The sequence below is a fragment of the Pelecanus crispus genome, chromosome 3 (assembly GCF_030463565.1).
Source record: "Pelecanus crispus isolate bPelCri1 chromosome 3, bPelCri1.pri, whole genome shotgun sequence".
NCBI classification, from domain to species: domain Eukaryota; kingdom Metazoa; phylum Chordata; class Aves; order Pelecaniformes; family Pelecanidae; genus Pelecanus; species Pelecanus crispus.
In genome coordinates, this window is record NC_134645.1 from 90,345,582 (window position 1) to 90,360,052 (window position 14,471).

Below are 14,471 nucleotides of genomic sequence, written 5' to 3' on the forward strand. Positions count from 1 at the left end.
TGAGCTGGGGACAATGCAGAAGGGGGAGGAGTCTCCTTGGAAGGCTGCCTGGGATACTATGCATAGCACCTCATTTGGGAAGCCCTACAGCAGAACCACTCTGCTTGGTGATACCAAGGTTACTTGGTGAAGTCCTGCCTTTAAGATGGGCAGAAGGGAGCAGGGAGTGGGACCGAGGGGAGCATCGGATCTCCCACCCGCATGTGCTGCTTGCTCAGCAAGGGCTAATGCACAGCGTGAGGCAGTGAAAAGGGTGGGATGTTAGCCTTTTGAGGTTTGATGACTAATTAGCTGTCATAATCGGCTAATTGTGTGGAGATGCTGCAGCAGAAATGAGCCCAGAAGAGTCAAATGAGAAGGGTATAGGCAACTGTTGGTGGTTTCCCAAAAAAAAGTGTGCAAATGCGTGCAGGAGAGCATGGATGAGAGGAGGGACATTCACAAGAGGAGCAAGCGGGTGGGGTATGGGGGGGCCATCTCTATGTGCCGCTGGCAGGCAGACGTGTCTGGCTCTGGGGCAGAGCTAGGAAGGGTTTGCTGCCCTCCTGGTTTTGCTGCTGGTTTCCTTCTGGGAAGATTTTCTGCACCATGCTGAGCAAGTTTTCTCCCTGGGACTGCTGATAAAGGCTTTTTTTTTTTTTTTTTTCCCCCAGGGCATTTTGATTAGGACTGCTAGGCATTAAAAATGTGGTGAGGAATTAATGCTCTGTGAGGTTGTACTGCAGTATCCTGAGCAAGCAAAGGGTAAACAGATCACACCAGTGCTTCGGTATAGATTTTGTCTGAAAGATGAATTTGTAAAGGTTGTTAACAATACAAGAAAGGACATTGCAGCCTCTTTAAACAATGTTGTATTTATACAGTGACTTGGGGTGTGTATCCTGCAATCCTGCAAGATCCGCTGCGGTGCAAACCTCAGTGAAGGCTACATTAAACCAGGCAGTAGAAAATACCTAATGGCAGCAGGAAGTTCTTGTATAAGTCGCTCTACCAACTTTTAGCAGCAGCTATTAAAACAGCAGGAGTCACTCACAGCAGTCTGAAATGGACTGCTTTCTGTCCTTCGCCTCCCCTTAAGCTGCATGGGAATTTTTCTCCATTCCCGAAATTGTCAGTTTGCCCTTGCTGTCCTGACGACTTCCCAGATGGGTCCCTTGCCCTCTGTCGCATCAGATCACACAGTGTTTGCTGGGCTTCTCTTCAAAAAGCACCTGATAAGATAGCTGGGGGCGACACACAGGCGCTCGCCCCTCCAGAGAGCAGCTGCACAGGCTCTTCTGCTGCGGGTGGGCTTTCATTTGGGTGGACGGCCTGATGGGAATAAGGCTGATGGACTCTGACCCTCAGTTATCTCACAGGGCTGCTCAGTTCCCCTGGAATTTGGACCTTGTTGGTCTTGATTTCAGTCCCGATGTGCTGTCAGTGCCAGAATTAATGTCACAAAACATCATTTGTCAGTGTATTGATTGTGTGAGAAGTAGGTGAAAGGTTTCTTCTCTCTGCTTTTTTCGGGCACTCTTCTTTCCCGCAGACGGATGCCGTTCAGGAGCACATAGCCAAGTTGTTCAGTGCTAGTGCTCGGCGTGGGTGCCGTGTGGGTGAAGGTGCCTCTGCTCTGTGGCCAGCCTCCCTGTCCCATGCAGGGGTGTGAGTGTCAGAGGAGGTGGTGGTCCCCGTAACACCGCTGGTAAATCCTCTCCAGGATGTCTTTGCCTTTCGTTTTCCTTCCTGTTAGGGGAGACACCCAGAATCTTCTGAGATTTCCCTTTCTTAAGGGTTCATGATAGAAGCAGCAAGTGCAATGTGGGGTATCCCTGTGTTACTGCGTTGCAGGAACGGGGCCGTTACTTGACCTGATGGGACTTTACAGAAACATTTAACAGCTTATGTTGCTCTTTTCACCCAGCTCCCTCAGGCCTCCACAGGTTGTTAAAAATCAATTATTGGGATATAATACTAGAGAGAAGACTTACGCTCGGTGCTTGCAGGCAGGTTCTGACAATCCTGCTTAAAATAGCAACAACAAAACAATAAGCCCTGAAATAATGAATCGTTGAGAAGGAAGTAGTCTGTCAATCTGTTAACCTACTTAGGAACAGAAACTTCAGCTCTACCTACTTTTCTTGATATTCATTTTCTTCAGCAAGTAGCTATGAGGGGTTTTTTTGCTAGAAAACTTGTAAAAAAGGTTGCACTGCTAAACCAGTTAAAAAAAAATCTCAGCTCAGTCAAATTTGATGAATGAGTTTTCTTAGGAAAAGAATAAACAAGGGTAGGAGGAGGTAAGAGGTGGAGTTTTCCAAGAACTATTACTATCTAGAGAATTACATTCAATGTGTCTTTCATTTATATTTCAAAAGAATTTCCCGCCTGGGTTAGTGACTCACTTTTCAAAGGAAATGTTCATGAAGGCAGAGCTAATGCAATTGGACCATTGAGGATACTGTAGGCAAATAAGCCTCAGTGAGAGTCCAAAACCCTCCATGTTAAGTGACAGGCAGCCACCCTTTCTCTGTTCATCTGCTGATACTTAGCAAAGTCAGAGCCCCAGTAAAATGGGGTAAACCAAAGTTGCCCTACCAGAAATCTACTGCATCTGTGCTGAGTTACCTGTTGAGTCTTCTTCATTGCTTAATGTTTCTACTCAGTGAAGAGTGTTATGTAGAAAGAAGGACAACCAAGGACAATGCATGTTAAGGTGTTAACTTGCTTTTGTATGTAGTTCCTCTCCAGAATTTGGTGACCAGTCACCCCAGCTCTCCTGATCTTACTAGGTTTATAAATTTGAAAGTGAGAAAGTTACTCTCCACATTCTCTGGTGGATGTTCTCCTGACCAGGACCCTCGACGGCATCAGCAGAGCACTGGGAGTTGTGTTTGGCAACATCTGGTTAAATGGAGTCTTGTCAAACATTGGTCTTGCAAGATAAACTTCATGTCAGTTTTTGTTTTCTTTCCTCTCTTCAGTAGGAGTGGTATCCATGCTGGTAGCAGAGAATTACTGGATTACAACAACAGTGAGAGTTTTCCATTACAAGCTTGAAATTTCAGGAAGGTCCTTTAAACACTGTATTATTTCATTGCAGCCTACAATCAATTCTGTTATGCCCTGAACTGAAGCTCTTGATGGAGCTCTTGAAGGACTCTTTCCAGTTCTTTTATTTTTCTGCAAAAGCAGATTTTTCAGAGAAATACTGCACTTTATCCCCCCTCATTTCACTGCCTGATCTGCCCTTCTGAAATGCACCTACGGCTTCTGTCAGAGTTTCCGTGCTATCCCTGTTCAGAGAAAAGCCTGTTAATGGCAGGAATATTGTATTGTCATGCCCTTTGTAGGGCTGGATGCTGGGGTCGCTGCAAGCAGTGAACAGGAAGAGGTCGGCCCAGCATTTTAAGCACCAATGGTGTGTGATCTGAATACAAGTCCGAGTCATGTGCTAAAGGATGAGAACTCCATCCACATCTTCTGATTGTTGGGTTAAAGCCCACAGCCATGGGACTAGCCCCTTCCTCCAGTTCTCATAGGCAGGTGGCAAATCAAAATGTTACCCAGGCTGCCTCCACTAAGTGCACAGCAGTGCCCTCTCAGGCAGCATTTGCTGACCCAAACACCTCTCACGGCCCTCAGGAGGTGAGGCTGGAGTTGACCGTGGGCAACTACATGGCCATCAATTGTGTTGCGGCAGGTAGGACAGTCTGTTTGCAGTGGGACCTGCTGATCAAGCCCATTTCAGACCTGTTTTATTGACCATGGTAGATCTTCACTGCCTGGGCTTGCCATTCTCCTCTTACAGTCCTCTGCCATCTTGGTGTCGTTGACACCTGAAAAGAAGAGGTGCTTTGAAGGCTTTACCTATGCCAGTAGACAACGGGGTGAGGTAACGAGTGAGAGTGCATCCTGCCTGTCTTCTCTCTTACACAAAGTGTGGCCTATTGGCTTTGTGCTTCTTAAATAGCCTCTGTCCAAGTGAAATCAGGTAGGTCCCTATTCTGTGGGACCACAAGTGGTGCCTGAAGTAGTGTGTAGGCAGTCAAGCCCTTAACACAGGTGGACACACCTCATTTCCTGTCCTGGGGTGAATTTTTTCCTGAGCGTTTGTGGAAGACAGACTTGCATGCTAAGGAAGGTACTGGGAAAAACAGCATTAATGTGTTGGGCTCTTCTACATGAAGCTAATTACCTCTTTCTACACCAAAAAAACATTGATATGATTCAGCCCCTGTGCTAGATTGCCTGGGTGTGTCCTGAGAGCTTTCCAAGGGCTGGGCAATTGTAAGTGTCAGAGGCTTTCCATAACTCCAGCTTTCAATTTAAGGGCATTAAGACAACAGTTTTATTTTTTACAACTCTGGAGCAACTGGCCAAGATTTTGAACCATTTATAAAGGTCAAGCTCGTACCTTGAGTTGCACCCTCCCACGCCCAGTACATAATGATTACTTTTTCTTGTGGATAATATATGAATCCTTTTAGTTACTGTGATGTTAAGCCAGGCTTGGGAAGTTTGTTGTCTTCACTAGCACTTGGCAGTTCAAGGAAGATGATGTTAAAATTTAGATATAAAGAAAGAGTGAAAAAGCTCATGTTACTCATGAGATAATTAAATTCCCAACACTTGACATTTGTATTTTAATGTGAGTGAATACGGAGCCTTGGTCCTTTCCTTTATTCCAAAGGAATATATTATTATACTGCAGCAGCAGTAACTAGTACAGTACGGGAGCGGCACAGCAGTAACTGGCATATGATCCAAGCTGGCACTAACTAGTGAAGCTCAAAGGAATGAATTGGTTATATATGGGCCTTTCATGTGCTGAGTCAATGGCTGTCCCTATCTGTCTAGATCGCTGCTGTTACTTAGCCACTCAAAGCAATGACATTTACATTGGCGTCCTAATGCTAATATAGGCGGGAAAAATGCCACAAAAATCATAAACAAGTTTTCTTTTTCACCAGGGTGGGTTGGCTGTCCTCTCAGGGGTGCATCCAGCCAGAGTCGGGGGCAATAGAGGCTGCAGCAGTGGCAGAAAGTGCCAGTTCATTTGTTGTGTGGTTGAAACAGAGCCTCTGCTGTTGGTGTAACAATGCAGGGAGAGAGTAATTGTGCTGACAGGGAAGATTTTAGAGCTCTGTGAGGTTAGCTGGAGTAACTCCTGGAAGGAGCAGGGATCCTGCTTACATTTCTGATTTGAAATAGTCTGAACTGAGGAGTACACAGTCATTTGCTGTATAAAATTCGTAGTCATTAAAGAGAAAAGATTACAAGAAAGCATACTTGCTGGGTGTTTCTTACACATCTTAGAAAAGATTGACTGTCCTTTTTCAGGCACCTCAGGTAAGGTTTCTCTTGCCTACCTTAGGTACTGTAAGATGCAGCATCTTTTCTAAGTCTCATCTCCGCCCCTCCCGCAGCCAGGAGGAGGGAGAGGCCATGCGGGATGCATTGCCATCTGAAAGTCTCTCTGTCCTCGATGCCAACAGCAGGGACCTGGACACTAGCTAGTCCCAACCCATCATTTCAGATGGCTCTAAGTGGGTCAGATGAGTCCCACCCATAGCACAGTCATCGGCTCCTGCAAATTGACTTACCGCTCTGTTGTGATAAATACCAGCTGAGAGCCTTGCCTTGTGCCGATGTAAAACACCATTAACCTCTCACTGCAGCAATACCCCAGCGCACTTATTCACTGTGTCCGTGCCAACGGCTTGGTGGGTTTTTTCTTTTTCAGTTGACAGCTAATTGCGGAGAGGGAGACAGGCAATAAAAATGCTGTGAATGGTGAAGGAAATGAGTCTGACTCACTTCCACTCTCCCTTTCACATTTTTAATCCTGTGCAGTGCTGCCTATGACAGGAGTGGGATTATGCTGGGTTTACTGATAGCAGTCTCTGGCCTGCTGTGTAGAAGGTTTTATTTTCAATCTGGTTGTTTTTTTTTTTAATGAATCTTTCTATTTATTTTCCCATTTCCCTTCAGCGACTTCTACCTGACAGATTTAAGTTGCTTCCCTTTCGTTCCCATTCCAGCTGAAAGCACATCTCCTCCTTGCAAGTAAATATGTTTTGAAAAGGAGAGGGAGGGAGAAATAAAGTTAACATCACTTTCTGCTTTGGACTTAAGAAAATAAGGAAAAACTGGGAACATGAAAGGAGTGTTTTCGCAGTGAAACTGTGGTGTCTTTCAGAGGAAAGCACAGGCTGTTTTCATTTTCAGACCCTGATTGAAGCTTGGGAGAAAAGCAGGTGACACTGAGTTTATGTTGACCGTCCAAAGGCTAGCAAGGGGAAATCAAACAGGTTTCATGTCATTAGCAGTCTGTAAACAAGGTAGTCCACATCACCATGCCTAAGGTCAGCCTTTGTGTGTGCAAGCAGGAATCTGGGGGGCTTGGGGCAGTATTTGGTGTTTCTTGCTGGTTTAAATTGACCTGTCAAGTAGTGTGTTACAAAGCAGTGCCTGGACACATGGGTCAAAGGGGCAATGTTCAGGGTATGAAACTGTCCGAAAGGATGCGGTATGTGTTTGCACTGAACTGCACATGGCCCAGGCTTGGAGATGCGCAGAGCAGTGATAGAAGAGTGCAAGAAAACACAAGCTCACAAACAAGGCGAGGAGCTGGTTATCAGCAGATCCGGCTCTGCTGGGAGGGTCTGTGACTGTCAATGCCGGAGGCCACCGCTGTGTGTTGGTGCACATGTGTCCTCAGCAAAGTGTTCTGCATAAACAAACTCAGCTCTCCGATGAAAATAGCTTCCTTCTAATCTGTGCTGTTATTTTCTTTATCTCCAAATAATTAAAGTGCGCCATTTGAAGAGAATAACCACTTTTTAAATATCAAAGGAACCTTTTCAACCCATATCTTTTGCTTGGCTGGAGCAACTGAAGTTGTATCTTCTTTGGTAGCCTGCACACAGAATAGTCTCCTTGTTCCAGAGGTTGGATTGTACCAGGTGGGGACAGAAATGTAAATATTTACTGCCATCTTTTGGGCAGTGTGGGTATGACTCAAAAAAAGAAAGGGGGTCAGTCGAGTGAGTTAGTTGTCATCTCCTTCAGCTTTGTCAGCTGATTCTAATTTGGCCACCAAACACCGCAGTCCACTGAGGAACATTATTTTTCTGATAGTCATGTTATTGGTCTCAAGCTACAAGTGAAGCAAGGTTTGTTGGGAGAGGTGCTCACTTGATTTGAGCAAGCTCATAGTTTTGGGGGAAAAAAGCTAACAGAAGTCTTTGAGCACATCTGCTATTCTCCAGGTTTTGAGACAGGTTTTTGTGTCTGTTGCTCCAGGCTGTCAGGAGCCTTGTGTTTTGCTTTGCTTTGATGCATAATCGGTAGGAGCTGGAGAGATGGTTGGAATTCCTGAAGTCAGAACCTGGCGCTACTGTCGCATGGTTTGTGGTCAAAACGGGATGGCACTTCGTGGCCCGAAGGAAAAATGTTTTACTGCAAGTAACTGAGGTTTTAGACTGTTTGGGGTTTTTTTCAAGAAATGCAAGTTGGGTGCTCTTCAATCTACAAAAATATTAGAAAGTCAGCAAATACTGCTTTATTTCAAAATGTGTATATTTTAGCAAGGTAGGATATGTTGCATCACACTCCTCTGACCCTTTCTTCTTATATGGTGTACTGCTCAGTTGAAATGCTGATTAGGCGACCTTTCCTGACTGCGATATGGTATTTTTCATCCACTTGAGGTGTCAGGTTGCATTTTTAACCTCACACCTAATCAAACTTTCAGTCCTGCAGGCCATGCAGAGACAGGTTTCCTGCTGTGGTAATAGCCCATTCCTTGAAACTAGTTTGAAGTTAATAGCAGCAAGGTACTTCACTGTTTCCAAAAGGCCGTGTCTCTTAGTGGACAGAGCCTTCTTTTAATGCAAGGAGATCTGTTATTAGAGCTTTTTAGAAAGATGAAATTTCTACTTGTGATTCATCTATATTGCTGATTTCAGTACATTATAATCTGATCCTTACCAGCTGGACCTCCACAATGTGCCACAAGGGAGTGTTAAAAACTTGCTCAATGTAAAATTTGGTGCATTGTTTGTTTAGGGGGTGGCAGCACAGATAATCATCCTTCCGCTCGCTGTTGTTCAGCTTGCATTCAGCAAGCAAAATATGACTCTTTGCTCTTGTCTTGTATTTGTTTGTTTTAGGTGAAACTTCCTTTTCCTGTTGATCAAATCACAGATCTTCCAAGGAATGATTTCCAGATGATGATAAAGATGCACAAGCTAACCTCAGAGCAGCTCGAGTTCATCCACGACGTCCGCCGGCGCAGCAAGAACCGAATTGCAGCTCAGCGCTGCCGCAAGAGGAAACTGGACTGTATTCAGAACCTAGAATGTGAAATCCGCAAGTTGGTGAGTTGTGTGCTCTTGCCACGGCCCTGCTCGCCCTCGCGCCACAGCTTGCAGGGCACCGACAGCAATTCCTGTCCAGAGTTTAGTGGGTTCAGTCAGTTTGTACATAAGTAAGCAGAGCCACTAGTATGAAAATTTAATATACAAACATATATTAGTATGTCTATATATGTAATATATATAGAAAACAAAAAATACCAGTGGAATGAAGCCTAGATATCTCTTTATTTTGATATCTCAAAGTAGATTGTTGAGTGAGTTGGAAGAAGAGGGAAGCCTGTATCACAGCTCCCTTCTTGCAGTTTAACTTACCCCCAGTACTTGCAGTGCATCCACAAAAGCATTTCCTCATCCGAGCCCCATTTCCATGCCTAACTACCATAACAATCTGTTGCTCAGGGTTTCATGGAGTGCTGAAAAGAAATAGGTATGAAGAGACCTTCAGAGGTTGTCTGGTCCAAACAGTGGTGTGGCAGGGCCAGCTTCATCTCTACATAGAGATTTTCTTTCTCTTTGTTGTGCTAGAAGGCAGCTCAGAGTTTTCGGGATGTTTCAGCTCGTGTGCCTTTTCTTCAGCTCTTTCATTCACTGAGCAAATGGCAGAAATAGGAATGGAAGTGAAAAGCCAGGAATGTAAATATCCAGACAAGTGGACATCCCTTGCTGTAGGTCAATGAGATGGCAAGGGTATGTCCCTCCTTGTTCCTGCTGTCTTCTTCCCTCTAATGCCCCTGGTGTGCTGTGGACTGAAACCCCCCATGATTCAAGGACCATCTAACACAAAAGGCCTATTCCCACTCCACAGTGCACTGTCCTTCACATCCTGTGCACCAGGTTCAGGTGGCAACTGTTGGTTTGCCCCAACCCTCCTTGGCGTGTGTCTCTGGCAGTAGTCTGCTGCAGAGAGGAGAGCAAAGCATGCCCTGCTCACTGGCCAGAGCACGTCTGGGGATGGGTCTGCTGTGTGCCAAGGTGTCAGTGGACAGTGCTACGACATTTTAATCTAAGGGACTGAGGTGACTGGAGTGAGGCTAAATGACTACTCAGGAAATTCTTCGCTCTTTCAGTCATGGTAGGGACACCTCAGGTGTGGTCTGGGTGGATAAACGCAGTTGTCTGCAATATAGACACCTGCGCTGGAGCTAGTTGTCCTGGTTTCTTTTATAGTCAGTGAAGAGAAAGAGATACCTGTTGAGTCTTATTTGTCTCATCCTGCAGCAGAGGAGGTGACATACAGCCCAGAAGTGCCTGTTCCTCTCCATCACTAAACAAGGTCACCTGGAGAGCCATGTCAGATGTAGACATCTTAACTATAGACACCTTATCTGAAAAAACTCCCCTCCTTTGTGACAGTGCCCCTGTGGTCTGAGGACCCTGCTCCTCTTCCCCTGCCATCCCTTGCCCATTGAGAAAGCAGGCTTGAGATGAGGGTCATAGAGGAAGACATGTCTACAGGGTGTCACTCAGCAGGAGAAATGCAACACTGGAGCTTCAAACACTGGGTTAGCACCTCCTCATCTGTTTAAAAGTCCTAAAAGCTTTCTGACATGTCAAAAATAATGTTATAGTCCCAGTTCAGCTGTTATGAGAAGTGTGGGTGTGCAGCATGCAGGACTGGACAGTTTAGTCCTAGTTTCCATTAGGCAGCACAGATTTAGGAGTCCAGCATTAAACCCAGCCTTTGAATATCCAGGGGTTTCAGTGATAAATTAATTCATTCATGTAGATAAAACAAAAGGAGCTGAAGTTGATTTCCTTACTGAGACCTCTGTGTACCCAGCTTCCATTAAAATTAAAGATTATTTGGAGTCTTTGATTTAAATGTCTATGTGCACATTTAAAACATGCTCAGTTGTAGGTTGAACTTGGTGGGTCTGAGGAGCGGGGTACTTCTTGTTCTTGTTATAACAGCTTGTGCGTTGAAAGTGGCCTTTAGTGTAGGCTTCGTTGTGCTTCATTCTCTGCGCAAGCTGTAGCAAACATACTGTGAAAGAGGCAGGGATCTGTTGGAAGAAGCTGAGTTACCGTCACCTCACAAATGGCAGAAAGCCGCATGACTTTGGGTTACTCACTGCCTGTGCCTGTCTACTTCCCATCTGTGACAGGGAGGTGACGCTGACCCCACAAGCTGGTTGGGAGGCTTAAATCATCAAGGCTTGCAAAGCCTTCAGATGCTGTGCTGCTGAAGCCCTGGGGGAAAAAAAAAGAAATTAAAATCAAAACATTGTTCAGAGTAGTGCTCCACTGATGCAAAACAAACAAAACATCAAAGATAAACAAAACAGTGAGCAACTGCTTCCTGCACCAAGCATAATCCACAACGCGTGCAGGGTGAGTCAGAGGTTCTTCAGGGTGAAAGAGCGGCGCCTTGTCCAGATTGTCAGCAGAAGCAGGTCCAGTCTTGGCTGCACATGCCCGTCCCTCTACACTGAGCTGATGATGGGGAGGAGTACATGTCTCTTGTTCTCCAGAGCAGAGCACCAGGGGCAGCACTCTAAGGGCTGGACTAGCAGCAAGGCAGGGTTCAGCTTGATACCTGTAGCCTTCACTTGAGAATTAATTTGGGTTCACTGGCTTTATGCAGTCCTGTGACATTACCGTTATTGTCTAACTTTATCAACTCTGTATAGGCAAAATAATTTTTTTAAGTCTCCTTCTCTCCCCAGCAGACACACACATCTCAGGGAAATGAATGAAAGGCATATGAGTGACCTTGTGGGCCTGATCACTGCTGAATTTCAGGAACCAAAAACTCTTTGAGGTGCAGGATTCTTCAAAAGAAATGTTGAAGTTTCTATTTAGCAAGCTGGACTTGAGTATGTAGTGATATGTAGTGAATGAGCCAACTAAGGAAGGCACCCCACTGGACCTGTTGTTTGTGAACAGAGAAAGACTTGTGGGTGATGTGATGGTTGGAGGCCATCTTAGGCATAGCAATCACAAAGACAGAGTTTTTGATTCTTGAAGGAGTAAGGAGGGGGGTCAGCCTTGGACTTCTGGAGGGCAGACTTTGGCCTGTTTAGGGGCCTGGTTGACAGAGTCCTGGTTGGGAGGCAGTCTTGAAGGGCAAAGGAGACCAGGAAGGCTGGACATTCTTCAAGAAGGAAATCTTAACGGCTCAGGAACAGGCCGTCCCGATGTGCCAAAAGATGAGCCATCAGGGAAGAAGACTGGCCTGGCTGAACAGAGAGCTTTGGCTGGAATGCAGGAAAAAAAGGAGAGTCTGTGACCTTTGGGAGAAGAGGCAGGCAACTCAGGAGGACTACAATGATGTCATGAGGTTATGCAGGGAGAAAAGCAGAAGGGCCAAAGATCAACTAGAGCTTAATCAGGCTACTGCCATAAAAGACAATAAAAAAAGTTTCTATAAATACATCATCAACAAAAGGAGAATCTCCATCCTTTATTGGATGCGGGGGGAAACGACGTGTAGATGTGGTGGTTAGGGATATGGTTTAGTGGTGGGGTTGGCAGTGCTAGGTTAACGGTTGGGCTTAATGATCTTAAAGGTCTTTCCCAACCTAAACGATTCTGTGATTCTGTGGGATGTGGTGCATTGGTCTGAAAAAGGGCATTCGTAAAAAAGACAGTCACAAGGTGTGCAAGAGTATGAAGCTGCAAAATTAAACTCATGCAACTTTAACTTTGCTTCTCAAGCACTCCTGCCCTCCCCCCATATGCATGCTGTCCAAGCAGGTAGTCTGCTTCAAAATCTTACTTTTACCCATAGGATAACCAGCAGGGAAACTCCAGTTGACTTCACACAATACATGATCACTGGAAATTCCTTTGTCATCTTCTGTCCACTTTGTGACCAGTAATTTCCAGTCTCCTGAATTATGTAGTGGTACTAGGGTTTAAGGGTTTTTCACTCGCCCGGGTCTCTTTTGTGAAAGACCCCTTTACCCCCCTGCACTTTCTTCCTGTAAGTCACCCATCTTCTTGACACAGATGGTTTCATAGCAGACAGTGAGTGAAATGGTCGTATCCTCTGACTTTGAGAGGTACGGTTTTTTGCCTGCTTTCCCTCACTCATCCATCTACCCACTCACATTCCCTTTTTTCCCTGCAAACTCACAGCATATTCTCTTCCATAATTCATTATCTCAAGATGTACTTGAAAGCCTGTTTATTTTTTTATTATTTTTATGCTTTCTTGATAGATTTATCAATATTTTAGCAGTTGGTTCTTTTCATGTGCCCTACTCTTTTTCTTATTCGCACAGCTGTATGCTTCCAGTGTGGGCTTTGTACCCAGGGCAATACCATCAGCTGTCAACGACCACCCATAGTTGGATTATCTGAGTTGTGAAGTTTTCACGCCTCAGATGCCGAGGCAGCTTGGGTTTAGCAGTGTTACTAGGTGAGGTACACGGCTGCATTGCTTTCAAGGCCAGCTCAGCTCTGGAAATAGCTCTGGTACTCTACAAAATCTCATCTACTCCCTCAAGCTGTATGCCCACCTTCCTGGGACAGAAAGTGATGCAGCAGGACCATCCCAATCAGTCTGCACTGGGTCAACACTGGTTTTTAGAGGTGTTACCCGAGGCTGGGTCTGGCTCTGTGCCTAACTCCCCCAACCTGCCTCCTGAACACGGGGAGGGCAGCGCTCACCCCGCCAGAGGCTTGCCTGCCACATGAGATGTAAGCTGGAGACGACCCCCACCACAGCACATCGCACAGCACCCTGCACTAGCCAGGGCTGGGGGCCTTTACCAGTGCTTCGTTGGATGCAGAAGAACTTGAGCTACTCTTCCCAGTTTTTTAATCCTGCATGAAAAAATAAGTCCCACCAGACTCTCTCGCTCTTCCTCCTCAACAGTACCGTCCTGCCTCTCACCTGGCCCACTCCTAGAGCAGCCTGGTGACACAGTGAAACTCTGAACATGCTTGAGCTAGATGTTGGTAGGGGAGGACATGTGGGAGCACAGGAGGCAGAGTCTGAGCAGAACAAAGGGGAAATAAGCTTATTGTACTGAGTGTTAAGAAGCCCACCAACCTTCAGGTTTTTCACATACATCTTCATAAAAATATCTTGATTAGGTCAAAGCACCAGGACATAAGAAAACAAGCCATGGTGCAGGCCACAGAGCACACACGCAGATCCTCTCCTCTGAATAACGCAGCTCTCTGGTAACAGGGGTTCAGCTGGCACACGGGCCAAAGCGGGTGCACCCAGCCTGACTGACCGACCCTGCAGTTAGAGGGTGAACTGAACTTCTGCAGCGTATCCTCACTTCAGGAACTAAACCCTGTTTTCTTGCTGTTTAGATGGGTAATGCCTTTTCTCCCTCAATATGTTTCTTTTGGAGATATTTTGTGTCATCCATCAAGCATCCTTAGTCTATAAAGCGAAGCCTCTTGGGAATAACTTGTGACTCTGTCCTCTTCCAACTCAAATGTTTTTCTCCAGATGTTTCCCAAACTGCAGTCCACACGGACCTCATGGTGGTCAAATACCTGATGTCTTTGTGACTTTTCCTCTGCCCATATAAAAATAACTGTGACATGTTGGTGGTGTTCTTGGGTACCCGGCACTTGGGTACCCCATGCCCGGGGTGTGCGGCCAGCAGATGGCCCTTCCTCAACCTAAGATGCCTTCTTACTTTTTCAGGTGTGTGAGAAAGAGAAATTGCTCTCAGAAAGGAACCAGCTGAAAGCAAGCATGGGAGAATTGTTGGACAACTTCTCATGTCTTTCCCAAGAAGTGTGTAGAGACATGCAGAGCCCGGAACAGATCCAAGCTCTCCACCGATACTGCCCCGTTCTCAGACCCATAGATCTACAGCCAGCCACCACCATCAGCCCCTCCCCAGCTGGCATGGAGCAGAGCCTGGTGACCTCCCAGTGCATCAGCGAAAGCATGCAGTGCTGCTCGGAGCAAGGCTCAGTGCAACTGGGAGCGCCCTGGCTGCCCAACAACATCTCGGAAAATTGTTCGGCCAGCGGGGGGTTGGATGGAGCTGACACAGGTACTTACCCCGAGAGAGAGCTTCCGCCAGAGCAGAGCAGCCAAACGGTCACGGTAGACTTCTGTCAGGAAATGACTGATAAATGTACAACAGATGAACAACCTAGGAAAGATTACACCTAGTGACTTGTAAC

The 14,471-nt window shown here is 46.0% G+C and overlaps 1 protein-coding gene across 1 annotated transcript in view; it reads left to right on the forward strand.

Annotated features, from left to right (window-relative positions):
* BACH2 (BACH transcriptional regulator 2) overlaps nt 1-14,460 on the forward strand; it is a 46,244-nt gene extending 31,784 nt beyond the window's left edge. The window contains exons 3-4 of the mRNA XM_075708248.1: nt 8,160-8,366; nt 13,981-14,460. Coding sequence (XP_075564363.1) covers nt 8,160-8,366; nt 13,981-14,460 — 687 coding nt within the window. The remainder of the gene's footprint in view (nt 1-8,159; nt 8,367-13,980) is intronic.
* Nucleotides 14,461-14,471: the final 11 nt, after the last annotated feature.